The 26195-nt window shown below is 44.2% G+C and overlaps 1 protein-coding gene across 2 annotated transcripts in view; it reads right to left on the reverse strand.

The window, feature by feature from the left end:
- ikbke (inhibitor of nuclear factor kappa B kinase subunit epsilon) overlaps window positions 1–26195 on the reverse strand; it is a 55049-nt gene that overhangs the window by 18898 nt on the left and 9956 nt on the right. For both annotated transcript variants that reach the window (XM_078546482.1, XM_078546483.1), the window contains exons 7-13: window positions 25731–25910; window positions 22435–22631; window positions 17440–17498; window positions 15860–15951; window positions 12824–12925; window positions 6297–6360; window positions 2427–2539 (exon numbers count right to left, since the gene is read on the reverse strand). In XM_078546482.1, the coding sequence (XP_078402608.1) occupies window positions 2427–2539; window positions 6297–6360; window positions 12824–12925; window positions 15860–15951; window positions 17440–17498; window positions 22435–22631; window positions 25731–25910 (807 nt within the window). The remainder of the gene's footprint in view (window positions 1–2426; window positions 2540–6296; window positions 6361–12823; window positions 12926–15859; window positions 15952–17439; window positions 17499–22434; window positions 22632–25730; window positions 25911–26195) is intronic.

A 26195-nucleotide genomic window follows, 5' to 3' on the forward strand; every position in this document is an offset into this window, starting at 1 on the left:
GTGATGTTGACTGAGGGATAACGAATGACCAGGACAGCAGGGATAACTCTCCTGTTTGTTGTCAAAATAATGCTGTGGGATCTGTTATGTCCACCTGCAAGGGCAGACCGAACCTCAGTTTAATGTCTTATTCAAAAGACGGCAGTTCAACAGTACAGCACTCAGTACTGCAGTGGGGTTGTTGGCTTAAGTTACATGCTTAAGTCTCTGGAGTGGGACTTGAACCCAGAATACTTGAACTCAGAGGCAGCAGTACTATCCACTGTGCCACTACCAGGGGTAGGAACTCTGGGTGATTCTTCTTCTCTGTAATCCTGAGGCACTGAAACCAACTGTAGTTACGATTCCTGCCCCAGGTAACTCATCTCAGACCAGGTACGGAGTGCGGATTTTGACAAACAGATAATTTTGTGCTGTTATGTTTCAAAGGCCCTTGAAAAAGGAAAATGATGGTCTGTTTAATAATTGAGTGAACTGGCCATGAGTCAGTTATATTATTAAGAGATTCGCTTTGATCTACAGTTGGGAGTTTCATGGCTGCCAGCCCATGTTGCTGGTGATAGCAACCTTCTTCATTGTCGGACAGGTTGAGAGAATTTGGGGGTAATTTTAACTCAGCCTGATATAATTTCCCTTTTCATTCGACACCCACCCAATACTACCTCCAATTAACTTCAGCTGTTAGGTAAATTTGAGAGTGGCAAATATCAAGCAGCAAATTCAATATCACTTCATTTCTAAGATTAAGGTCAATCCTTTGTCTTAACTATCCACCTGAATCTGATGTCAATTGAACCTGTCAAACTATAACTTCATTCATTGCAGATAAGCTTCTCTTTCAGCCGCTACACTCTGCTCGCTGGAATTCCTGCCAAGCTTCCTCTACCTGGGAAAAAAACCTGGTCTGAATCCCCAGAAAATGCAGATTGGGATCCCCAGTATAGAAAGAATATTAAAGTCATAGACAGCACACAGTATAGATTCACCAGTACTATACCAGGGATGTGAAGCCTTAGAAGAGATACTGGGACTATGCCCACTCGAGTCAAGAGGAGGATTTAAGGCAAGTTTTTACAACTATAGAAGATGTTTGAAAGTGTGTACAGGACAAGGCTATTTTCTGTAGCTGGGAAGTCAGTGAGAAATGGCCTTTAATTTAAAACTGTTACAGAGAGTGTGAGGATGGAAGAGACATTAGGAGAAATATCTTTACACATTGGAACATGGAATGCTTCGCCACAGGGAATGGTTGAGGAAGGGGCCATTACATATTTTCAGAAAAAGTGAAGCAGAGGAAGGTGCAGGGTTCTTGGGAGACACAGAGTAGCAGTGTGACTAGTTTGGAATTGATACAAGGCTCTGGGGAGAGAGGAAGAGCTGGGTAGTAAGAACATACGAAATAGGAAAATGAGAAGACCATATGGCCTGTCAAGCCTGATCCGCCAATCAACACGACCATGGCTGATCTTCAACTTCAACTCCAATTTCCCGCCCACTCCCCATGTCCTTTGATTCACTGAGAGATCAAAAATCTGTCCATTTCAATCTTAAATGTATTCAATGATGGAGTACCCACAGCCCTCTCAGGTAGAGAGTTCCAAAGATTCACAACCCTTTGAGTGAAGAAATTTCTCCTCATCTCAGTCCTAAATGACCAGCCCCTAATCCTGAGGCTGTGCCCCCAGCTGCTAAATTCCCCAGCTGGGGGAAACAACCTCTCAGTATCCACTCTGTCAAGTCCCTTCATAACATTGTATGTTTCAGTGAGAGCACCTCTCATTCTTCTAAACACCAGAGAATATAAACCCAGTTTACTCAGCCTCTCATCAGAGAACAACCCTCTTATCCCAGGGACCAATTTAGTGAACCTTCACTGTACCACCTCCAAAACAAGTATATCCTTCCTTAAATATGGAGAGCAAAATGGAACACAGTATTCCAGATGTGGGTCTCACCAAAGCCCCGTATAATTGTAGTAGGACGTCTTTACTCTTGGATTCCAATCCCCTTGCAATAAAGGTTAGCATGCTATTTGCTTTACCAATTGCTTGCTGTACCTCCATGCTAAATTTTGCGTTCCTTCTGCAAGCACACCCAAGTCTCTCTGAACACTTACAAGTTTTCACGCCTTTTAAAAAATATTCTGCTTTTCTATTCTTACGACCAGAGTGAATAACCTCACGTTACCCAACATTATACTTCACCTTCCACCTTGTAGCATTAGTTTGGATTAGTTTAGGGTTAATACAGGACCAGGGGAAGAGTAAGGCAGTGGGGTTAGTTTGGGATTGCTCTAGCAAAGAGCCAGCAGAGATCGAGTGGGCCAAATGACCTCCATCAGTGCCATAATCGTCTATGGTTCCAGTTCCTGAAGTAACCCGCGCTTAGGGCTCATTCATTAGTACAATCACGTGATCCATGCTCACGTGCTGTCCTCATGATGCACATCACTGCTCTTCAACCATTCGGTTCTTATCAGGTCCAGTTGCTTCTGACTGCTTTGAACACCGTGGGTGCTGGTCACCAAGAATTCCATGGCCTACAAAACAAAATAATTAAACTTACACTTGATTTTTCATGTATTGCTGAAAAAAATGCTTTTTGTCTTGCACTCATCAGGAGGCTTTGCAAGAATACTAATATAAGGGGAAAACAACAATTTATACTGCATGAGAAGAGTGCTGATTGGTTGGGAAGTGGACTCTGATGGGTAGAGGCGTTACCACGGAGAATGCACCAGTGATGGTGACTGACAATTAACTGCCAAACATTGTTTGAAATTTAAACCAGGCAGCTTGACCCTGATTAGTCAAAGCATTGCCCTGAGGAATGAGTCAGCTACCAAATGACGATATTTCATGTATTGGCCCTGCTGCATAGCATAATATTACATTACAGTCATCCAGGATAGGTGCAGTATGAGCTAGGTACAGAGTAAAGCTCCCTCTACACTGTCCTCATCAAATACTCCTAAGGCAGGTACAGCACACGGTTAGATACAGAGTAAAGCTCCCTCTACACTGCTCCCATCAAATGCTCCCAGGGCAGGTGTTATGAACTTGATGTGGACAAGTTCCTTACATGAAACAGATAACTTTATTATAGAGCTCTTTAGAAGCTACATGCTTGAACCAGGTCCACGACCAGAAAGCTCTGCCCCCAGGATTACCCACGCTTAGGGCTCATTCGTCAGTACAATCACGTGATCCCTAAAAGCAGTAGGAATTCACTATACTTCCTCCTCCTTTAGTTTTTTTTTTAAACGGTTCCTATTTACCCAGAATATTTTAATGCACAACATATACATATATTTCCAGGTCATGTGATTAAAGATTAAGTCTCCGAGGTGGTTTTCTAATACGGTTGGAGCGGCATAGCTCTATGACTTGAGATTCTACCACTGGATCGACATGATCAGGAACTGCAGCATCAGGGACATCCTTAGAAAGTGGCAGTTCAGTATTTGATAATACAACAGAGACATCGGGTATGACTATTCTAGGTTGCTCTATCACCTCAGGGAATAAAGGTTCGATATCAATTATAGGTGGGATAAGTGGTTGTAGGAACATCTCTCTACTCCTTAGATGATCCACAGGTTTTCGAACAATCCGGTCTGCCACTTCCACTTGGAATGACAGGGCTCCAGTTTCAGAGATAATTGTACCAGGAACCCAACTAGGACCATTTCCAAAATTCCAGATGAAAACTGTATCTCCCACAGTAAATCTTCAAGCTTTGCTATGAATATCATGATTAAATTTCTGACTACTCTGATTCTTCTCTATCTTCCCCTCTAAGTTTGGAAACACCAGACTTAACCTTGTACAGAAGGTGGCATTTCATCAGTAATTCAGACAGTGTTGAACCCGTAGCTGCACGAGGAGTCGTATGATAATTGGGAAGAAAACATGACAGTCAAATTACTAAAATACCTTCGGATAACCTCTTCATTCCTGGTTTGAAAGCTTACACTGCTCTTTCAGCTAACCCATTGGATGAGGGATGATATGGTGCCGTTTTAATATGCTTAATTCCATTTAAACTCATGAATCTTTGAAACTCTGTACTAGTGAAGACAGTACCGTTATCCAAAACAATGGCTTCTGGTAGAACATGTATAATAAAACATTGGCTCAGATTTTCAATAGTTGCACATGATACTGGTGATCTAACTTCATACACATCCATCCACTTAGAATGTACATCGATGATCAATAAAAACATGGTACCTAACAATGGACCTACATAATCAATATGTAATCTAACCCAGGGTCGACCAGGCCACTCCCACAAATGCAGTGGAGCTGAAACAGACAACTGCTGCTGTTGCTGACACTGGAGACAGTGCTTAACCATTCTTTCAATGTCACTGTCTACGCCTGACCACCAGACATAGCTTCACGCAAGCATCTTCATCTTCAATATGCCTGGATGTGCACTGTGAAGCTCTGTCAAGAGTGGCTCTCTTCCTTGCGAAGGGACGATGACTCTTGATCCCCACAACAAGATTCCATCTTGACAACTTAACTTTGTTTTATGGGCATGGAATGGTCTCATCTCTTCAGACACTGGTGAATTCAACCATCCTTGCAATACCAGGTCTCGGACTTCTACAAAATTGGATCCCTGTTTGTCCAATTTCTTATTTGCTTCACACAGACAGGTGAAAAGTTCAAGAAATTCAGCACAAGCACAACATCTTGTGGCACTGGAGCATGTACAATGCTATCTGGTAATGGGAGATGACCGAGCGCATCCGCATTTGCAATATGCACACCAGGATGGTGCATAAAGGTATACCTGTACGCCAATAAAATCAAAGACCAATGTTGAATTCTTGGTGAGGTTATTGGCCGAATGGCTTTATCCTCACTAAATAAACTCATTAATGGTTTATGGTCCGACGCTCTGGTGAAATGTCAACCATGCAGATATTGATGGAATTCCTTTGCTCCACACATTACTGATAAATTTTCCTTTTCAAGTGAATAACCCTTCTCGGCTGGAGAGAGGTTTCTGGAGACATAGCCTATTGGCCTTTCGGAACCATCTTCCATCCTGTGTGACAATACAGTTCCCACACCATAAGGGGATGCATCACAGGTTAATATTAATTCTTTTGATGGGTCATAATGTACTAGTAGACTTGATGAGTGTAATAGCTTCTTGACTTTTACAAAGGCTTCTTTTTGTTGTGAATTCCATGACCAACGATGGTTCTTTTTCAATAGTAAGTGTAAAGGCGCTAACACAGTTGACAAGTTTGGCGAGAAGCGGCTATAATAATTTATCATGCTCAAAAAAGACTTGAGTTCAGTGACACTGGAAGGAGAGGGCGCCTCTTCGATTGCCCTGACTTTCTCCTCTTCTGGATGCAACCCTTTGACGTCCACCCAGTGACCCAAGTAAGTGGCTTCTGGTGCTTTGAATATACATTTCTCTTTCTTTAATTGTACACCAGCTTCCAAAAATCTTCTTAAAACTTCTTCTAGGTTGGCCAAATGTTTGACTTCCATTGATACTGTGATCAAGACGTCATCCAGGTGTACTACATCTCGGGGAAGTCCTTGCAATAGGCTTTCCATTGTCCTTTGGAAGATTGCACATGCAGATGATACACCAAAGGGTAGGTGTATATATTAGTACAGGCCCTTGTTCGTGTTGATGGTTACATACCCTCTAGATGTGCTGCCCAGCTCTAGCTGTTGGTTTGCATGGCTCATGTCCAGTTTGGTGTAGAATTTGCCTCCAGCTAGCTTAGCGTACAGATCTTCTAACCTTGGGATAGGATATATATCTAATTTAGCAGCCTTGTTCACAGTTAATTTGTCTCCGCAGATGCGAATAGTTTGATCAGGTTTCATCACAGGGACTATGGGCGCTGCCCATTCTGAAAATTGGACTGGTTGAATGGTGCCCAGCTTCTCTAAGTGGCACAATTCTGCATCCACCTTCTCCTTTAGGGCATAAGGCACAGGTCTGGCCTTAAAGGACCGGGGTATTGCCTCCGAATCTACATATATTTTTGCTTGTAGGCCTTTTATCTTTCCCAATTCATCACAAAGTATGCTGTCATACTTCCTCAACAGCTCAGGAATTCCTCCTGTTCTCACTTGAGAGATCTCTGACCAGTTGAGCTTAATTTTTTGTAACCAATCGCAGCCCAGAAGAATAGGGCCTTCATCTGTTACTATGATCACTGGAACCTGGGGTCAGCTGGGCTCAGAAAAAAATGTGCGCTGGTGTCTGTCAGCACAGCACCTACGAACACCAAATACAAACAACCGACTCACCGACTGCAGCTTCATGTGAAGATTATCCACTTCTGGCAGATTTGTCTGAGGCAGCAGCTCATATCTATAAGGGAAGGTTTAACAATGAGTGCTCTGATTTTGTATCAGGGTCAGTCATGGCGCAGAGGGTAGCACGATCGCCTTCGAGTCAGAAGCTTATGCATTCAGCTCAACACCAGAAAGACTCCAGTCCATAACTTAAGCTGACACTCTCAGTGTATTGCTGAGGAGTTTCTATTATTTATTTATGCGTTCATGGAATGTGAACGTCGCTGGCCAGCATTTATTACCCATCCCGAATTGCCCTTGTTCAGAGGGCACATTGCTGTGGGTCTGGAGTCACATGTAGACAAGACCAGGTAAGGACGGCACAGTTCCTTCCCTAAAGGACATTAGTACCGCATTGTTATAGGGTCAGGACTGAGGGAGTGCCGCACTGTCAGAGGATCAGGGCTGAGGGAGCACTGCGCTGTCGGAGGGTCAGTACTGAGGGAGCACTGCTCTGTTGGCGGGTCAGTACAAGAATGTTGCCAGGGCTTGAAAATTGCAGCTATGAGGAAAGATTGGATAGGCTGGCGTTATTTTCCTTAGAACAAAGGAAGCTGAGGGGTGACCTAATTGAGGTGTCCAAAATTATGAGGGGCCTAGATAGGAAAGACAGGAAAGATCTGTTCCCCCTCGCTAAGGGGTCAATTGCCAGGGGGCATAGATTTAAAGTGATTGGTAGAAGGATTAGAGGGGACATGAGGAAAAACTTTTTCACCCAGAGGGTGGTGGGTGTCTGGAATTCACTGCCCGAATTGGTGGTCGAGGCTGAAATGCTCAGCTCAGCTTGGGGGAGGCGGTGGCATAGTGGTACTGTCACTGGACTGGTGACCCAGGTAATGCTCTGGGGACCCAGGTTCTAATCCCATTACAGCAGATGGTGGAATTTGAATTCAATAAAAAACAAATCTGGAATTAAAAGTCTAATGATGACCATGAAACCATTGTCATAAAAACCCATCTGTTCGCTAATGTCCTTTAGGGAGGGAAATTTGCCATCCTTACTTGGTCTGGCCTACATGTGAGTCCAGACCCACAGCGATGTGGTTCACTCTTAAACATAGGGATGGGCAATAAATGCTGGTCTAGCCAGTGATGCCTACCTCCCATGAATGAATAAAAAAAAAGGATCAGCACCTGAAGTGCTGTAACCTGCAAGGCCATAGAACAGGCATTGGAAAATGGGATTAAAAATGAGCAGCTAGTTTCCTTTATTCTATTGGTTTTGGCTGGTGCAGGCATGATGGACTGAATGGTCTCTTTCTGCGCTGTAACTTTTCTACGTTTCTGTGGGTCAGTGCTGAGGGAGCGCTGCACTGTTGGAGGGTCAGCACTGAGAGAGTAAAAACAGAAAATTCTGGAAAAACTCAGCAGGTCAGGCCAACATCTGTGGAGAGAGAAACAGAGTTAACATTTTGAGCCCACATGACTCTTCTTCAAAGCTAAAGAAAAGTAGAAATGTGATGGATTTTATACTGTTTAAGAGGGAGTGGAGCAAGTGAAGCAAGATAGAAGGTACATATGAACAAGGAGCAGGAGTAGGTCATTCAGCCCCTCAAGCCTGCTCCGCCATTTAATAAGATCATAGCTGATCTGATAGTAATCTGAAATTTGGAACCCGCCCACCACCGATAACCTATCACCCTCTTGTTTACCAAGAATCTACCCACCTCTGCCTTAAAAATATTCAGACTCTGCTTCCACTACCATTTCAGGAAGAGAATTCGAAAGACTCACCACCCGCTGAGTGAAAAAAATTTGCCGCATCTCTGTTTTAAATGGGTGACCCCTTCTTTTTAAACAGTGATCCCTAGTTCTATATTCTCCCACAAGAGGAAACATCCTCTCCACACCCACCCTGTCAAGACTCCTCATGATCTTATATGTTTCAATCAAGTCGCCTCTTACTCCTCTAAACTCCAGCGGATACAAGCCTAGTCTGTCCAACCTTTCCTCATAAGACAACCCACCCATTTGTCTGATAAACCTTCTCTGAACTGCTTCCAACGCATTTACATCCTTCCTGACATAAGGTGACCAATATTGTAAACAGTACTCAAAATGTGGTCTCACTAGCGCCCTGTACAACTGAAGCACAGCTTCCTTATTTTTGTATTCAATTCCCCTTGCAAGAAATTCTAACATTCTATTAGCTTTCCTAATTACTTGCTATACTTGCATAATAGCCTTTTGTGATTCATGCACTTGGATACCCAGGTCCCTCTGTACCTCAGAACTCTGCAGTCTCTCAGAATTTAGATAATATGCTTCTCTTTTATTCTTCCTGCCAAAATGGATAATTTCACATTTTCCCCACATTATATCCCATTTGCCAAGTCTTTTCCCACTCACTTAACCTATCTATATCTGTATGTAGCCTCCTTATGTCCTCTTCACAACTTACTTTCCTACCTATCTTTGTGTCATCAACAAATTTGGCAACCATCCCAACCATCCCTTCAGCCAAGTCATTTATATAAATTGTAAACAGTTGAGGTCCCAGCACTGTTCCCTGTGGCACACCACTCATTATATCTTGCTAACCTGAAAACGACCCATTTATGCCTACTCTGCTTCCTGTTAGCCAGGCAATCTTGTTAGATAGTCAAAAGAATAAAATAAAAGATAACTTTAAAATAGAAATAAATAAATAAAAATTGGATTAAGGAAGGGGGTTAAGATTAAGGAGAATTCATGATCTGAAGTTGTTGAACTCAATGTTAAGAAGGCTGTAATGTGCCTAATCGGAAGATGAGGTGCTGTTCCTCCAGTTTGTGTTGGGCTTCACTGGAACATTGCAGCAGGCCAAGGTCAGACATGTGGACATGAGAGCAGGGTGGTGTGTTGGAATGGCAAGCGACAGGAAGGTCTGGGTCATGCTTGCGGACAGACCCAAGGTGTTCCACAAGGCAGTCACCCAGTCTGCGTTTGGTCTCTCCAATATAGAGGAGACCGCATTGGGAGCAGCAAATGCAGTACCAAATTGAGGGAGGTGCAAGTGAAGCACTGCTTCACCTGAAAGGAGTGTTTGCAGCCTTGGACGGTGAGGAGGGAGGAGGTAAAGGGGCACGTGTTGCACCTTCTGTGATTGCATGGGAAGGTGTCATGGGAAGGGGATGAGGTGTTGGGGGTGATCGAGGAGTGCACCAGGGTGTTCTGGAGGCAATGGTCTCTATGGAATGCTGACAGTGGGGGTAAGGGGAAGATGTGTTTGGTGGTGACATCTATGCCACTATCAGCACCTTCTTTACACTTCACCATTACCATTAACACTCCCTTTGTCTTGTGTCCATGACATCTTTGTCAATCTCTCCTTAGCTGTCACCTATTCCTGACCCTTTATTTTGCTCCACCTGCTTCATCCTCTCTTAAACAGTATAAAATCCATCACATTTCTACTTCTCTTTAGCTCTGAGAAGAATCATATGGACTCGAAACGTTAACTCTATTTCTCGCTCCACAGATGCTGCCAGACCTGCTGAGTTTTTCCAGCAGTTTCTGTTTTTATTTCAGATTTCCAGCATCCACATTATTTTGCTTTTATCTTAGTACTGAGGGAGCACTGCACTGTTAGAGGGTCGGTCCTGAGGGCATGCTGCACTGTCAGAGGGTCAGTACTGAGAGAGTGCCGCATTGTTAGAAGGTCAGTACTAAGGGAGTGCTGTACTGTTAGAGTGTCAGTACTGAGGGAGTGCTGCACTGTTAGAGGGTCAGTACTGAGGGAGTGCCGCATTGTTAGAGTGTCAGTACTGAGGGAGTGCCGCACTGTTAGAGGGTCAGTACTGAGGGAGTGCCGCATTGTTAGAGTGTCAGTACTGAGGATGTGCCGCACTGTTAGAGGGTCAGTACTGAGGGAGTGCCGCATTGTTAGAGTGTCAGTACTAAGGGAGTGCTGCACTGTTAGAGGGGTCAGTACTGAGGGAGTGCCGCATTGTTAGAGTGTCAGTACTAAGGGAGTGCTGCACTGTTAGAGGGTCAGTACTGAGGGAGTGCCGCATTGTTAGAGGGTCAGTACTGAGGATGTGCCGCACTGTTAGAGGGTCAGTACTAAGGGAGTGCTGCACTGTTAGAGGGGTCAGTACTGAGGGAGTGCCGCATTGTTAGAGTGTCAGTACTAAGGGAGTGCTGCACTGTTAGAGGGTCAGTACTGAGGGAGTGCCGCATTGTTAGAGGGTCAGTACTAAGGGAGTGCTGCACTGTTAGAGGGTCAGTACTGAGGGAGTGCTACACTGTCAGAGATTTTGTCTATTTGATAAAATATTAAACTGAATCTGCATGTACCCTTTCAGGTGGTGGTAAAGAGCAAGGGAGTTCTGGTGACCTGGTCAATATTGTTCCCCCGACCAAAATCGCTAAAAATCAGATGATCTAATTAATGATTTCATTGCTTCTGTGGGATCTTACTGTGCAGGAATTGACTTCCAAGTGCCTTACATTTCAGTGACTACGCTCCAAAGGTAATTAATTAGCTAAAGCTCTTTGGGACATCCTGAGATCATGAAACGTGCTGGGTAAATGCATTTTTTCTTTGCTTCTTTAACAATACCTACAGTCATTAAATCATAATACCTGCCAATGGCGATGCTGAGCTCAGCTGGGATCTCAGCCAAAAGCAATGGTTGATTGCTGAACTGCAACAGGCACAATACGCAGAGGCTGCTGCTCTCTGAGTCCCAGGCTGTTTCAGAATGAAATCAGCTCCAACCCTCATCTCGGAAGGTAGGGCCACCCAACAGTTATTTTCTCCATTCCTCGCCTAAGAGCGCCGACTATTGCTGGGATGCTGCTGTGACATTGCTGGCAGACTTCACTGACCAATGGAGCAAGATACAGATGCGAACCTAGGCAGGGAGTGTTGGTGGGACGTTGGACATTGGAGGGCAGGACACATGTGTGTGCACAAACCCCGCACACCAAACCCCTCCACCCACATCGGAAGGTCACTGGGCAGATCTTGGTGAGTTAGATTAACTTAAATAGTTTTAGTGGATTCCAGTGGCAATCAGAGGGCGTGGGGTTGATAGAATGGAACAAAACGGCTGCTGAGGGGCTTAGGTGATTGGCCAGCTATCAAGCCCGCGTTTAAAATGCAACTTACCAATAGAAATACATTACAGTCAATATCGGTTAGTTACAGCCAGGTCCAGGCTGCCAGGAACACAGATTTTTCTGTGCCAATTCTCTAAGGGAGTCTGCATGGAGCTGGACAGAACGCTCCCAGATGTCGACATGCATCTTACAACAGCTGGATCAAATCCACTACTTCCCCCAGTGGCTGAGGTAGATGGGCGTTAAGTACAGGAGTTCAGGAGTTCTCACTTTCTGGCTGCAATACAGCCTAAAATTGGCAAAGCCAGCGCAAAAGATCGTGGAATTTTAAGCACAGTTTACATCCAGCATTTAAACTTGGGTTTTCGCCAACATGTATGATGGTTTAGATAACATTGTGCCGGAAGCTGGCACCACCCACATAAATGCCACGCCCCCCAGATCAACTTAATCACCACGGCAAGTCTCCGCTAATTGTCTCTGTGGAACTTCAAACTGCCTCACCAAATTAAGTTTTTGTTTCTTTTCCAGGTGCGAGGACGCTTATCTTTTAAAAGCTTACGGATATAAATTATTTTTTATTTACTAAGAAACCAAATACATTAGCTCATTATGACTACCAAATGATTCTGCATCTTTAAGGTCATTTTAAACGAGTTAAAGCCAGGTTGCTCACAGGTGGCAGACGACACTCTCCAATTAAAATTCTTATTTTTTCTGTGATAAACCCATTTTCAGCTGTATTTAATAAAATTTATCACTTAAATATATCAAGGAATACTTCTTAAAGCAACATTTTTTAAAGTTCTAAAACGCTGTCCCATTGCGCTGGATCATGGCTGGTTTTGCGTTCGGAGATATGCAAATGGGTTCGGGCAGGAACCCGAGGTTAAATGAACGCTTGAATTTGTGCCCCAATCATTGATTGCGCCCAAGGTGGAAAATCTCTCTTAAAGTTTTTTCTGTCTTGTATGCGAACAGAAGACAAGACCAATTTGGGGTCCAGTGTGTGAATCATTTGAGACATGATGTGGACTGAATGTAACGTGTTCAGGAGGAACAGGTAACCTTGGGTCCATGGTTCCCAAAGCTCTCCCCACACTGGGGGGGGTTTTCCTCACCTCATGTCTAGTTCTGTTGGAGACTCATTGATAAAGATTGATCACTGTGATTGATCAATGGTGTGCCTACACCACAGGGACTACAGCAGTTCAAGAAGGCAGCTCACCACCACCTTCCTGATGGCAATTAGGAATGGGCAATAAATGCTGGCCTAGCCAGGGACACCCACATCCTGAAAGTGAATTTACAAAATAACTCCATTATCATTGTATCATGTGACTATCAGGATGGTAGAAGGAATACTGGATAAACCCTGGTCTTTTATCACCTAGTAACTCCAGGTAGGGAATGAAACTATCATTAATACTCACAGCGTTTGAATTTTCATCATGGCGTTCTGACAGAAACTCAGCTTCAGCTTCAAAGTTCTAAACTGCTGAAGCATCTTACTACATTCTTCCTTCAAAATCATACTGAGAAAAAATAAACATTGATCTGTCAATCAGTCTATTAATCAGTCTATTACTAAATCCACCAATTTGTCATCAATCTGTAAATCAATAATCTGCCAGTCATCCCAACAAAGGATTAAAAAGCCAATTGGCCAGAGTCCCAGTTTTAGTTACCAAAGTTTATAAATTTTCAAATAGACTTTAATAAAGAGCTGAAGACCCAAATTGCTCATGTATGAATCATAAGATAGTCATAGATGAGGAATGTCATTCAGTCCGTCTTAACTCACCCATTCAGACAGATCCTACATTCCCCTCATTGTAACATCCAGTTGTTTCAGTTTTACCCCTCCTATACTGAGGAGTTCATTCCACACTCTGGTAATTCTTTGTCTGAAGAAGGAATTCCTTTTTACCAGTCCTAAAATGACTATTTAATAGTTTGAATCAGTATTCCCTAGTCTGACTCCCAAAGTTTGATTTAAAGCAATATTCTGTGTTAACTTTTTCTACACTCAGTTCTTTTACTCCACCATGGAATCCCCTCTCAGAAGCCTCATCTCCAGGCTGAAGACTCCAAATTTCTTGAGTCTTTTCCAAGACCATGATACTGGGATTTGCATTCTTTCTCTGCTCTGCCTCCTGTATTCAAATGTCCCCCCTGTTTCTTAGCAACCAGAACTGCACTAAATATTCAAGTACAGTCCAACTGGAGCACGATATATTTGATCCAAACAAGTGTGTGCGTACATGGTGTCCGACAGCAGACTATCTAAACATAGGGAGGTATCACAATCAAATCTAACCTTCTTTTCACCACTTCACCCCCACAGTAAAAATTCTGGAGGCAGAGATCACTGCTTCACAATCGAGGGCAGAGGCCCTGGCTGATTTTCAATCTCTCTAAGCAAGGGGCACCGTGCCAATCACGTATCCAGCCAAAAGCAGCGAACACAGCACAGATTGAATATCAAACTCAGGCCCTCTCTGATCCGACTGCTCAGTACAACAGACCCGGGCAGTGTAGCAGAACCCTTGTCGGAGCATATGTGGGTTATTAAAAGGCAACAAAACTAGTTGGAAAGAGTTGGCTATTTCACCCCCTATAAACTTGAGCTCATCCGAAACTCTGCTGCGTGTATTCCGGGAAACATCAAGTCCTGTGCACCTATCACCCTTGTGCTCACTGACCATTCTCCCATGCTTTTGACAAGGTCCCGCATGGGACCAAAACTGGCTTAGTGGCAGGAGGCAGAGGGTTATGGTCAAAGGCTGTTTTTACGATTGGAAGCCTGTGACAAGTGGTGTACCACAGGGATCGGAGCCGGGACCCTTGCAGTTTGTGATTAACATTAATGATTTAGACGTGAATATAGGAGGTATGATCAGTAAGTTCGCAGATGACACGAAAATTGGTGGTGTCGTAAATAGTGAGGAGAAAAGCCTTAGATTACAGGGAAATATAGATGGGCTGGTAAGGTGGGCAGAGCAGTGGCAAACGGACTTTAATCCTGAGAAGTGTGAGGTGATGCATTTTAGGAGGACTAACACAGCAAAGGAATACACATGAATGGTGGGGCCCTGGGAAGTACAGAGGATCAGAAGGACCTTGGTGCACATGTCCATAGATCCCTGAAGGCAGCAGCACAGGTAGATAAGGTGGTTAAGAAGGCATATGGGATACTTGCCTTTATTAGCTGAGGCCTAGAATATAAGAGCAGGGAAGTTATGTTGGAGTTGCATAAAACGCTAGCTAGGAGTACTCTGTGCAGTTCTGGTCGCCACACTATAGGAAGGATGTAATTGCACTGGAGAGGGTGCAGAGGAGATTAACCAGGATGTTGCCTGGGCTGGAGCATTTCACCTATAAAGAGAGACTGGATAGGCTAGGTTTTCCTTAGAGCAGAGAAGGCTGAGGGGGGATCTGATAGAGGCATACAAAATTATGAGGGGCATAGTTAGTGTAGATAGGAAGAAACTTTTCCCCTTACCAGAGGTGTAAGTATCCAGGGGGCATAGATTTCAGGTAAGGGGCAGGAGGTTTAGAGGGTATTTGAGGAAAAGTATTTTCACCCAGAGGGTGGTTGGAATCTGGAACACACTGTCTGAGGGGGTGATAGAGGCAGGAACCCTCACAACATTTAAGTATTTAGATGAGCACTTGAAACGCCATAGCATACAGGACTACATGCCAAGAAAATGGGATTAGAATAGATAGGTGCTTGATGACCAGCAGAGACACGATAGACTGAAGGGCCTGTTTCTGTGCTGTATAACTCTACAACTCTATACTGGTTACTAGTTAAGTAACACCTCAATTTTAAAGTCCCATCCTTGTTTTCAAATCCCTCCATGCCTTAGATCCCTCCCTGTAATCTTCTCCAATCTACAACAGTCAGATACCTGAACGCTTCTATTTCTGGCCTTGTGCGCATCCCACAATTTTAAACACTCCACTATTAGCGGTTGTGTCTTCAGCTGCCTAGACCCTAAGCGCTGGAATTCCCGCCCTAAACCTCTCTGCCTCTCTCTCCTCCTTTAAGTTGTCCCATAAAATCTATTTCTTTGGCCTTTAACCTTTGGTCATCTGTCCCAATATTTCCTAACGTAGCTTTGTGTCAAAGCTCCTTAATGGTTTACTGTATTAAAGGTGCTATATAAACACAAACTGCTGTAGTAGATCCCCTCACTGGGCATTTAGATAGCACCTCAAGTGTAGTAAACCATTCCAAGACACAGAATCAGAAAGAAAACTCCAAAATAGGGCTTGCAGCAATTCTGGGGCTGTGTACAATGGGCTGCATACCTCTTCTGAAATTCAATCCCTGCTGTGAAGTGGGAAGTAATTCATATCAGGCTGGTAATGATAACACTGCGCTATGCAAAAAGAGCAATCATGCCCTAGCAAGGAGACCATTTCAGCAAAGTAGCATTTCACCTTTCACAGATACTCACAGTATCCAGTACGTCCCTCGCAGGATAAAGTCCTGACATTTCATCAGAGATTTTGTGATCCTCAACAGCTTGTGAACAGCACTGATCACTATCTGAAATGCAATGTCCACAAAACACTCAGCAAGTATAAGACTAGTGCAGCGATTCGAAACATGGCAACATTTCTCTAACTATTTGAGGGTAATCATCAAAAGAAGGACATGTAAATGATGACGATTTAACACTTTCTCCATTTCCTCCACGCAAGGACCTCATCAAACATTCCCAGGGCAGGTACAGCATGGGGTTAGTTACAGAGTAAAGCTCCCTCTACACTGTCCCCATCAAACATTCCCAGGGCAGGTACAGCATGGGGTTAGTTACAGAGTAAAGCTCCCTCTACACTGTCCCCATCAAACATTCCCAGGACAGGTACAGCACAGGGTTAGATACAGAGTAAAGCTCCCTCTACACTGTCCCCATCAAACACACCCAGGGCAGGTACAGCACGGGGTTAGATACAGAGTAAAGATCGCTCTACACTGTCCCCATCAAACATACCCAGGGCAGGTACAGCACGGGGTTAGATAGAGAGTAAAGCTCCCTCTACACTGTCCCCATCAAACACTCCCAGGGCAGGTGCAGCATGGGGTTAGATACAGAGTAAAGCTCCCTCTACACTGTCCCCATCAAACACTCCCAGGACAGATATAGCATGTGGTTAGATACAGAGTAAAGTTCCCTCTACACTGTCCCCATCAAACGCCCCCAGGACAGATACAGCATGTGGTTAGATACAGAGTAAAGTTCCCTCTACACTGTCCCCATCAAACGCCCCCAGGACAGGTACAGCATGTGGTTAGATACAGAGTAAAGCTCCCTCTACACTGTCCCACTGATGCACCCCAGTCCCACCCTGAAAGGCTGACCCCCTTTCTGTGCTAGTGCATCCAATTCCATGTGTTACACCCATCATCCATTGGCCAATTTATCCCAGTGCAGAATACGGGCCATTTTCCAATCTGACCAACCTGGACAAAGAACCAGTCGATAAGTATGTAGAGACAGCAGAGCAGCAGCAGACTCCAGACCATCCAGCTGGGTGGAAATTGCTTTCAGGTCACTGTGGTAAAAGGTCAGCATCCAAAACAACACCCATCTTCTCCCCTCCCCACTCCGCTCACTGTCAGTGCAACAGTAATTACATTGTCAAGGTCCAATAAGCTAAGCAGACTCAGGCCTGGTTAGTACTTGGATGAGTAGACCGCTTGGATGGGAGACTGCCTGGGAATACCAGGTGCAGTAAAAAAAAAATCTTCTTTTGTTTGGCCATTACATTGTATAGCAATTACATTGTTAAGACAATTGCTTGTTAAAACAGGTGATGGGCTTTGGCTCCCCTATAAATGGGTGCAGCTGTACCACTCCAGTGAGGAAGGGACTGAGAGAGTATGTGACACTGCAGAGCTGTCTTGAAGTAAAAGACCAGCTTTGGACTCATTCTTCTACGACAAGCACTTATTGAGAGTAACACTCGCTCTCCTCCCACAGGCTCCTCCCTTCAAACCCCTACCTTCTCTCCATTACAAACCCACAGTTACCTTTGAAAGAGTTGCATCATTGATTATATCAAACTTTGGAGGAAACACTGGTATCTCAGCTGTGAACAGAGGGAACAAGAGAAAATAGGTGAAAAATTAAGGACCAGAACCTCCTACAATTCTTTCCATCGGGACAACTCAGTGTAAAGTTCACTTGATTCATACAGAAGGTGGAGTCTCCATGTGGTGCACATGCCCATGTTATGTTAACAAACAGAAAAAGTTTGCTTCCCCCCAAAAAATTGCATGATAGAATTCTTCTTAGGCTACAAAATTATTAAAGCTAATATCCCATGCAGAGGCTTAAAAACGAAATCTCTATTGAGGGAGTGCTGCACTGTCAGAAGGTCTGTACTGAGGGAGTGCTGTGCTGTCGGAGGGTCAGCACTGAGGGAGTGCTGCGCTTTGAGAGGGTCAGTACTGAGGGGGTGCTCCGCTTTGAGAGGGTCAATACTCAGGATGTGCTGCACTGTCAGAGGGTCAGTACTGAGGGAGTGCTGCCCTGTCAGAGGGTCAGTATTGAGGGAGTGCTGCCCTGTGAGAAGGTCAGTATTGAGGGAGTGCTGTCCTGTGAGAAGGTCAGTACTAAGGGAGTGCTGCACTTTCAGAGGATCAGTACTGAGGGAGTGTTGCACTGTTGGAGGGTCAGTACTAAAGGAGTGTTGCACTGTCGGAGGGTCAGTACTAAAGGAGTGCTGCACTGTCGGAGGGTCAGTACTAAAGGAGTGCTGCACTGTCGGAGGGTCAGTACTAAAGGAGTGCTGTACTAAAGGAGTGCTGCACTGTCGGAGGGTCAGTACTGAGGGAGTGCTGCACTGTCGGAGGGTCAGTACTGAGGGAGTGCTGCACTGTTGGGGGGTCAGTACTGAGGGAGTGCTGCACTGTCGGAGGGTCAGTACTGAGGGAGTGCTGCACTGTCGGAGGGTCAGTATTGAGGGAGTGCTGCACTGTCGGAGGGTCAGTACTGAGGGAGTGCTGCACTGTCGGGGGGTCAGTACTGAGGGAGTGCTGCACTGTCGGAGGGTCAGTACTGAGGGAGTGCTGCACTGTCGGAGGGTCAGTATTGAGGGAGTGCTGCACTGTCGGAGGGTCAGTACTGAGGGAGTGCTGCACTGTCGGGGGGTCAGTACTGAGGGAGTGCTGCACTGTCGGAGGGTCAGTACTGAGGGAGTGCTGCACTGTCGGAGGGTCAGTATTGAGGGAGTGCTGCACTGTCGGAGGGTCAGTACTGAGGGAGTGCTGCACTGTCGGGGGGTCAGTACTGAGGGAGTGCTGCACTGTCGGGGGGTCAGTACTGAGGGAGTGCTGCACTGTCGGAGGGTCAGTATTGAGGGAGTGCTGCCCTGTGTTGGGAACCCATAACTTCAAGAGCTGTGTCTTCTTTTAAAATTTGAAAGGACATTGCATTATTTGGACATTTGGAAGCTGACCTGGATTTTTTTTTTAAAAAGGTCAAAAATTGCTCTTGCACTGGAGCAACCATGTCTTTTCCAAGAAATCACCTGGCCAGTACAGCACTTCAGGTTGGCGGGGCGGGAAGAGGGGGAGCTGTTTGCTTATTTGAACTGCAATCACTAATTGCTGGAAAAAAACCTGTTTCAAAGGGAAAGGCCTGGTGATTTACTGGAAATCACCTGATGGAGGAGTTTTATGTTTTGAACTCGTATTTTTCTAACTTAGTTGGGACTCAACTGAAAAAGTGAAAAGCTGCCCAGCTTGCACTCTCCTTGCCTTGCTGAAATAGAGTGGTTATCAGTATCCAGTTAGGAATCATCAAAGACTTGTCTATCTTTGGAAACTTAAGAGGCTGAGATGAAAAGGATTAATCTGGCTCTATTTTCCTCCATGCTAAAGCTCTGTGGTGAGAACCTCCAGGCATCTACTGGGACTAGCGATCTTCTTCACACGAGGGACCTCCAGATCAGTGGAGTCGAATACCTGTGAGTTATCCTTCTCTTATAAAGTATTTTCTTCAACTGCCCATCTCTGCAGAGACGCTACTTGTTTGTCCTTTGTTTATGTGTGTGTTTGTGTTGGGGAATTTTAAAAGGGATAGACAGTTATACTTCCAGCTTACAAATGTGTGTTAACCAGCACTTGCATCTTGTGTTAAAAAAGCTTTGTTTTGGAAAAAAATCAATCATTCTTAGTTTATTGAAACAAGCATATGAACAAGGAGCAGGAGTAGGCTATTCAGCCGCTAGAGCCTGCTCCACCACTTAATAAGATCATGGCTGATCAGATAGTAACCTCAAATCTGCATCCCACCTACCCCCCGATAACCTATCACCCCATTACTTACCAAGAATCTATCCACCTCTGCCTTAAAAATATTCAAAGACTCTGCTTCCACTGCCTTTTCAGGAAGAGAGTTCCAAAGACTCGTGACCCTGAGTGAAAAAAATTCGCTTCATCTCTGATTTAAATGGGCGACCCCTTATTTTTAAACAGTGATCCCTAGTTCTAGATTCTCCCACAAGAGGAAACATCCTCTCCACATCCACCCTGTCAAGACCCCTCATGATCTTATATGTTTCAATCAAGTCACCTCTTACTCTTCTAAACTCCAGCGGATACAAGCCTAGTCTGTCCAACCTTTCCTCATAAGACAACCCACCCATTCCAGGTTAGTCTGGTAAACCTTCTCTGAACTTCTTTCAATGCATTTACATCTTTCTTTAAATAAGGTGACCAATACTCCAGATGTGGTCTTACTTGTGCCCTGTATAACTAAAGCATAAACTTCCTACTTTTGTATTCAATTCCCCTCACAATAAAGTATACCATTCTATTAGCTTTCCTAATTACTTGCTGTACTTGCATACTCGCCTTTTGTAATTCATGTACTAGGACACCCAGATCCCTCTGCATCTCAGAGCTCTGCAATCTCTCACTATTTAGATAATATGCCTCTCTTTTATTCTTCCTGCCAAAATGGACAATTTCACATTTTCCCACATTATATTCCATTTGCCAGATCTTTGCCCACTCACTTAACCTATCTATATCTGTATGTAGTCTCCTTATGTCCTCTTCACAACTTACTTTCCTACCTATCTTTGTGTCATTAGCAAATTTGGCAACGATCCCTTCAATCCCTTTATCCAAGTCATTTATATAAATTATAGAAAGTTGAGGTCCCAGCACTGATCCCTGTGGCACACCACTCGTTACATCCTGCCAACCTGAAAAAGACCCATTTATGCCTACTCTCTGCTTCCTGTTGGCCAGCCAATCTTCTATCCATGCCAATATGTTACCCCCCCCACCCCCCCCCCACCCCCCCGCCCACCGCCCCCGCCACCCCACCCATACCATGAGCTTTTATTTTCCGCAATAGCCTTTGATGTGGCACTTTATAAAATGCCTTCTGGAAATCTAAGTACAGTACATTCACTGGTTCCCCTTTATCCACAGCACATGTTACTTCCTCAAAGAACTTCAATAAATTGGTTAAACATGATTTCCCTTTCACAAAAACATGTTGACTCTGCCTGATGACCTTGAACTTATCCAAGTGCCCTGCTATAACTTCTTTAATAATAGCTTCTAACATTTTCCCTATGACAGATGTTAAGCTAACTGGCCTGTAATTTCCCACTTTCTGTCTCCCTCCCTTTTTGAATAATGGAGTTACATTTGCTATCTTCCAATCTAATGGGACCGCTCCTGAACCTTGGGAGCTTTGGAAAATTAAAACCAATGCATGACCGATTTCACTAGACACTTCTTTTAAGACCCTAGGATGAAGTCCATCAGGACCCAGGCTCTCATCAGCCCACAGCTCCAACAATTTACTCAGTAAATTTACACAGTAAAGCCTGGTTAAAGTCTCTTTTATTCTGGGTCTAACAGTAGTGAAGGTAAATAATTGGCCATTTTGGTGAGTGAATTAAACTTTTTAACTAATGGCGTGACTGCCTAGATAAACAGTGCACTTCTCCCATCCTGGTTGTAACAGCTGCCAGAGAGTCAGTACTGAGAGAGTGCTGCACTGTCAGAGGGTCAGTACTGAGGGAGTGCTGCACTGTCAGAGGGTCAGTATTGAGGGAGTGCTGCACTGTCAGAGGGTCAGTACTGAGGGAGTGCTGCACTGTCAGAGGGTCAGTACTGAGGGAGTGCTGCACTGTCAGAGGGTCAGTACTGAGGGAGCACTGCACTGTTGGAGATGCTGACTTTTGAATGAGACATTAAAGCAAAGCCTTGTCTGCCCTCTCGGATGCAGCAGGGAGTTCTCCTGATGTCCTGACCAATATTCATTGCACAGCATTTTCTAATTTGGTGCAATAAGAAAACAGGCATTTAGGAGGTAGCAAGTCTTTGAGGTGAAAGTCTGGAGGCTGCATTTAAACAATAGGAGTAACCAAGAGTGAATCATCGCTGGCTCAATGTAAAATAGAGCTTTGTTCAGCATATTTATCCTACACATTTAGGAACATAGGAAGAGGAACAAGCTATTTAGCCTCTCGAGCCTGTTCCACCATTCAATGAGAGGTTGATCTGCAACCAGACTCCATATATATCCTCTTCGGTCCATATCTCTTAATACCTTTGGTTAACAAGAATTTATCAATCCCAGATTTAAATTTAACAACTGATGTAGCAACAATTGTCTTTTGTGGAAGAGGATTCCAAACTTCTACCACTCTGCCTAAAGAAGTATTTCCTAATTTCACTCCTTAAAGACCTGGTTGTCATTTTTAAGCTATGCCCCCTCATCCTAGACTCCCCAACGAACAGAGATAGTTTCTCCCAATCTACCTTATCCATTCCACTCAATATTTCAAAAACATTGATCAAATAAAAATGCTTTATTCTAAATTTTCTGACATTTTTATACTGAAACCTAATCGAACCTGAACATTACGATGAAAACATAACTTGAGTTTTTTGATCATCACCGCAATTGCAACCTGAACTGAAACAAAAGCCCCATCCACCTCACTCAAACTAAGAAGCTAGGCCAAACCTCAACTCAGTAATCCAGCCACTTACGCTCTTTGTATATGACTCCAATAGGCACCTTGGGCTCTGTGCTCACCAGCATGGCAGGCCTATCCTCAGTTGTTTTAGGAAGCAACTTCACCTGCTGAGTCAGCTCCAACTCCAAACGATGCCCCTCATAAATGAACTCTTGGTTCTGAGGGGAGATGTCAGTCTGTTTGAAGATGGCTTCCAACAATACTTTGATTCTGTGAAAAACAAAGGCAAGATTTTGATGCTGAAGTGATGGGCCGGCTGACACTAACCTACCCATTTCTGTCTCAGTTTCTCTTGTCTCTACACATTTTAAATCAAGACTTTCATGATTCTTGAAGACACCAATGGTGCTTTCTAACAACAGTCTCTTGCCTCTGTATCCTTGCTGTATTAAACAGTCATTACAACATCTTCAACTTTAACTCATCCTTTCCCAGGCATGTGGCATTTCGCTCTTCACTTCTTTAATCTCAGAAATGCAAGTTTGGCATCTCCTAATCAATATTTCATCAAATTACCTTATCTCTCCTACTCTTCTCAATCTGTAGCTGGGTCTCGACTCCTCCATTACAAACAGGGACCACATTTCAAAAGTGCTTCATTGGCTGTGAAACTTCTTTGGACTTCCAGAAAGGTGCTATAGAAATGCAACCAATTTCTTTCTTGCTTGGTTTTTCCAGAACAAATTTTGGGAAGTGTTAATATCTCAGAACTCTTGAGTAATTCAAGATGATTTCATGGAAACATAGAAACTAGGAGCAGGAGTAGGCCATTCGGCCCTTCGAGCCTGCTCCGCCATTCATTATGATCATGGCTGATCATCCAACTCAATAGCCTGCTCCCACTTTCTCCCCATATCCTTTCATCCCTTTCGCCCCAAGGGCTATATCTAACTCCTTCTTGAAAACATACAATGTTTTGGCCTCAACTACTTTCTGTGGTAGAATTCCACAGGCTCACCACTCTCTAGGTGAAGAAATTTCTCCTCATCTCAGTCCTAAATGGTCTACCCTGTATCCTCAGACTGTGACCCCTGGTTCAAGACTCCCCCACCATCGGGAACATCCTTCCTGCATCTACCTTGTCTAGTCCTGTTAGAATTTTATAGGTTTCATAGGTCTCTCTGAAACCTATTTCAATAGTAAGCAGAGACTGGGATAAGTCTATAAAGCTAAAAGTTGGGTGGCGTTAATAGGATCCAAGCTGGTTTGTGAAGCTGAAACCAAGACACAGAGCTTTTTTTTATTGAGAGAATTTATTGACTTTGTTCAGTCTCACAGCACTTCTTCCACGCAATCCAGTGTCCCAGCTATCCCCTATTTATACTCTTTTAGTATAGCGAACCAGATGGGTTTTTATGACAATCAATGATAGTTTAATGGTCACCATTACTGAGACTGGCTTTATATTCCAGTTGCCATGGTAGGTTTTTTTTTCTTTTTTTGTGCTCAAGGACAATTAATACCTATCACCTGTTTCTCTTAACCTTAACAATGTAGTTGACATTAACAGGTATGTGGGTAGGTGAGAAAGAGGGGACCACACAAATATGCTAAGCTGTACATCCCGACAATGCTGTGATAGCACTTTTGGTAAATGTTTACGTGCAGGTTGGGTGTATGACCTTCTGACTGACAGGAAGCTTATGGTTTCTGACAACAAGTAATCAAACCTACAACAACAGCAACTTGTATTTACATAATGTCTTTGAAGTAGTAAAACTATACATGACTTTATTAGTTGCACTGCATAATGCAGAGAGAGCAAAGTTACCCAGTTATGGAGAACAGGGAAGCAGCGGCAGCAGAGGGGAGCCATTGAGCAGTGAAATCTGTGATAGGACCAAAGCTATAGTAACAACACCAGGAGCAAGTTCTCCACCGAAAGTCAAATTCATAACCCTAGAAACCATAGTAAACAACCTGCCAAAAGAATGGGTGTTCCCAGCGCAGGGTGAGACACCAGAACCAGAGTGTGAGTCAACTGAGGAAAGAACGTCAGAACCTGGTGCCCCAGCTTTAGTCAAGTCTCTGGACACATCACAGGGTGCTCACCAGTTTCATCTTCACCTTGAGTACGGGCTCTGTTAACTGATGCTCACAATCTTCAATAAGGGAAGAGTGAGATTAGTATCCATAACTGAGATCTCTAAGTATGAAAAGATTTAGAGAGCACCTCGTATTCATTCATTCGTTCATGTGTGCTCTGTTCAAAGGCAGGTCCTTGGTCCATTGTCTGCTGATGCTTCACCCTAAGCTGATTTTCTTGGCAGTTTTTGTCATTGCCTTCGTCTTTCAGGGGCAGGATGAGGATGCCAGTCTCAAGTCTACCTCAGCGGGAATTGAACCCATGCTTTTTGCATTAACCTAAACCACACACCAGCCATCTAGCCTACTGGAGCTAGCTACCCCGCCCCCAACACCACTTACAGGCTTTCGAAATACTGTGAGGACAAGCACTGTTAGAATATCTAAAGGGACTGTGAGCAGAGCTAGAGAATGAGTAGACAGCCATTGATAAGCTTGGGATGAGAAGGATATGCTTGAGTTAATGCTGTGTCCGTTAGCAACTTCACAACCTGGTGAATGGTGATGACTTTCTGAGTAACAACAGGGCTGAGGGTGACAGGATCAGTGGTGAATGAATGCTGTGTGGATTGAGTTGAATGAGAGCCAGAGTCCCTCAGGATCTGTACTGTTAGGTAAGGTGACATATTCTGGAGCTTTGCTTGGATTCATGTTTAATATCAGGAATAAACTTTCACCGGGGGTTTGAAATGTGTTGGGTGGAGATAGTAATGGCAGCAATAACAGTCAGTGGTGGGTGAATGAGCGGCAGTAACAGTAGGACCAAGTTATGGTGAACCTTCATTAAACACTGATTCAATGTCAACTGGAGCATTATGGCCACTTCCGGACATCCACTTTAGGAAGGATGTGAAGGCTTTAGAGAGGGTGCAGCAAAGGTTGACAAGAATGGTTCCAGGGATGAGGGACTTCAGTTATGAGGATAGGCTGAAGAAGCAGGGACTATTCTCATACAAGAAGAGAAGATTAAGAGCAGATTTGATAAAGGTATTCAAATCACGAGGGCTGCTTTCTATGGTTCAAGATTGGGTGAAGCACCAATTCTCTGTCCATCATGCATTCTAACACAGCTTCTCGCTGGGAGTGTGGGATCAGTGAATTTACACTCTTGGGAAAAATTAAAAGGGCATTGGAGATCTACAGAATGAAACAAAGACCCTCTGCTTGAACTTGCTACATATGATCATCAAATCTAAGGACATAAAGACAAACAAGAAGACTCACGTGTTGTAAGAGTGGATGTAAACTTTAAGCACTGTAGCTTGCTGCAATGAGAAGATATGGATCGCTGTTCTGTGGAGGATGTCATTGGCCTCTGCAAAGAATTGGTCAAATCCCCAACATTTGGCCTGATCAGCCTCTAGGATGCTGGCGAGGATGGGAACCAACAGGTCTTTCAACCCCCTGGGGGAAAACAGCAAAGGAAGAAAGGGAACACAGTAGATCAATTATACTGGCCGTTGGTAGATACAGGTTTTATTAACCAAACAGAAGCATGAGAAAGCACAAGAAATAACAGCAGAAGTAGGCCATTCGGTTCCTTGAGCCTGTTACATCATCCAAAAAGATCATGGCTGATCATCTACCTCAACTCCACTTTCCCACCCTATTCCTGGTGCTGAGAGTCAGCACCTTCAGGAACTGTCCCCCAGTGAGAGTCAGCACCTTCAGGAACTGTCCCCCAGTGAG

This window comes from Cetorhinus maximus, chromosome 8 (assembly GCF_964194155.1).
Source record: "Cetorhinus maximus chromosome 8, sCetMax3.hap1.1, whole genome shotgun sequence".
Classification (NCBI taxonomy): Eukaryota; Metazoa; Chordata; class Chondrichthyes; order Lamniformes; family Cetorhinidae; genus Cetorhinus; species Cetorhinus maximus.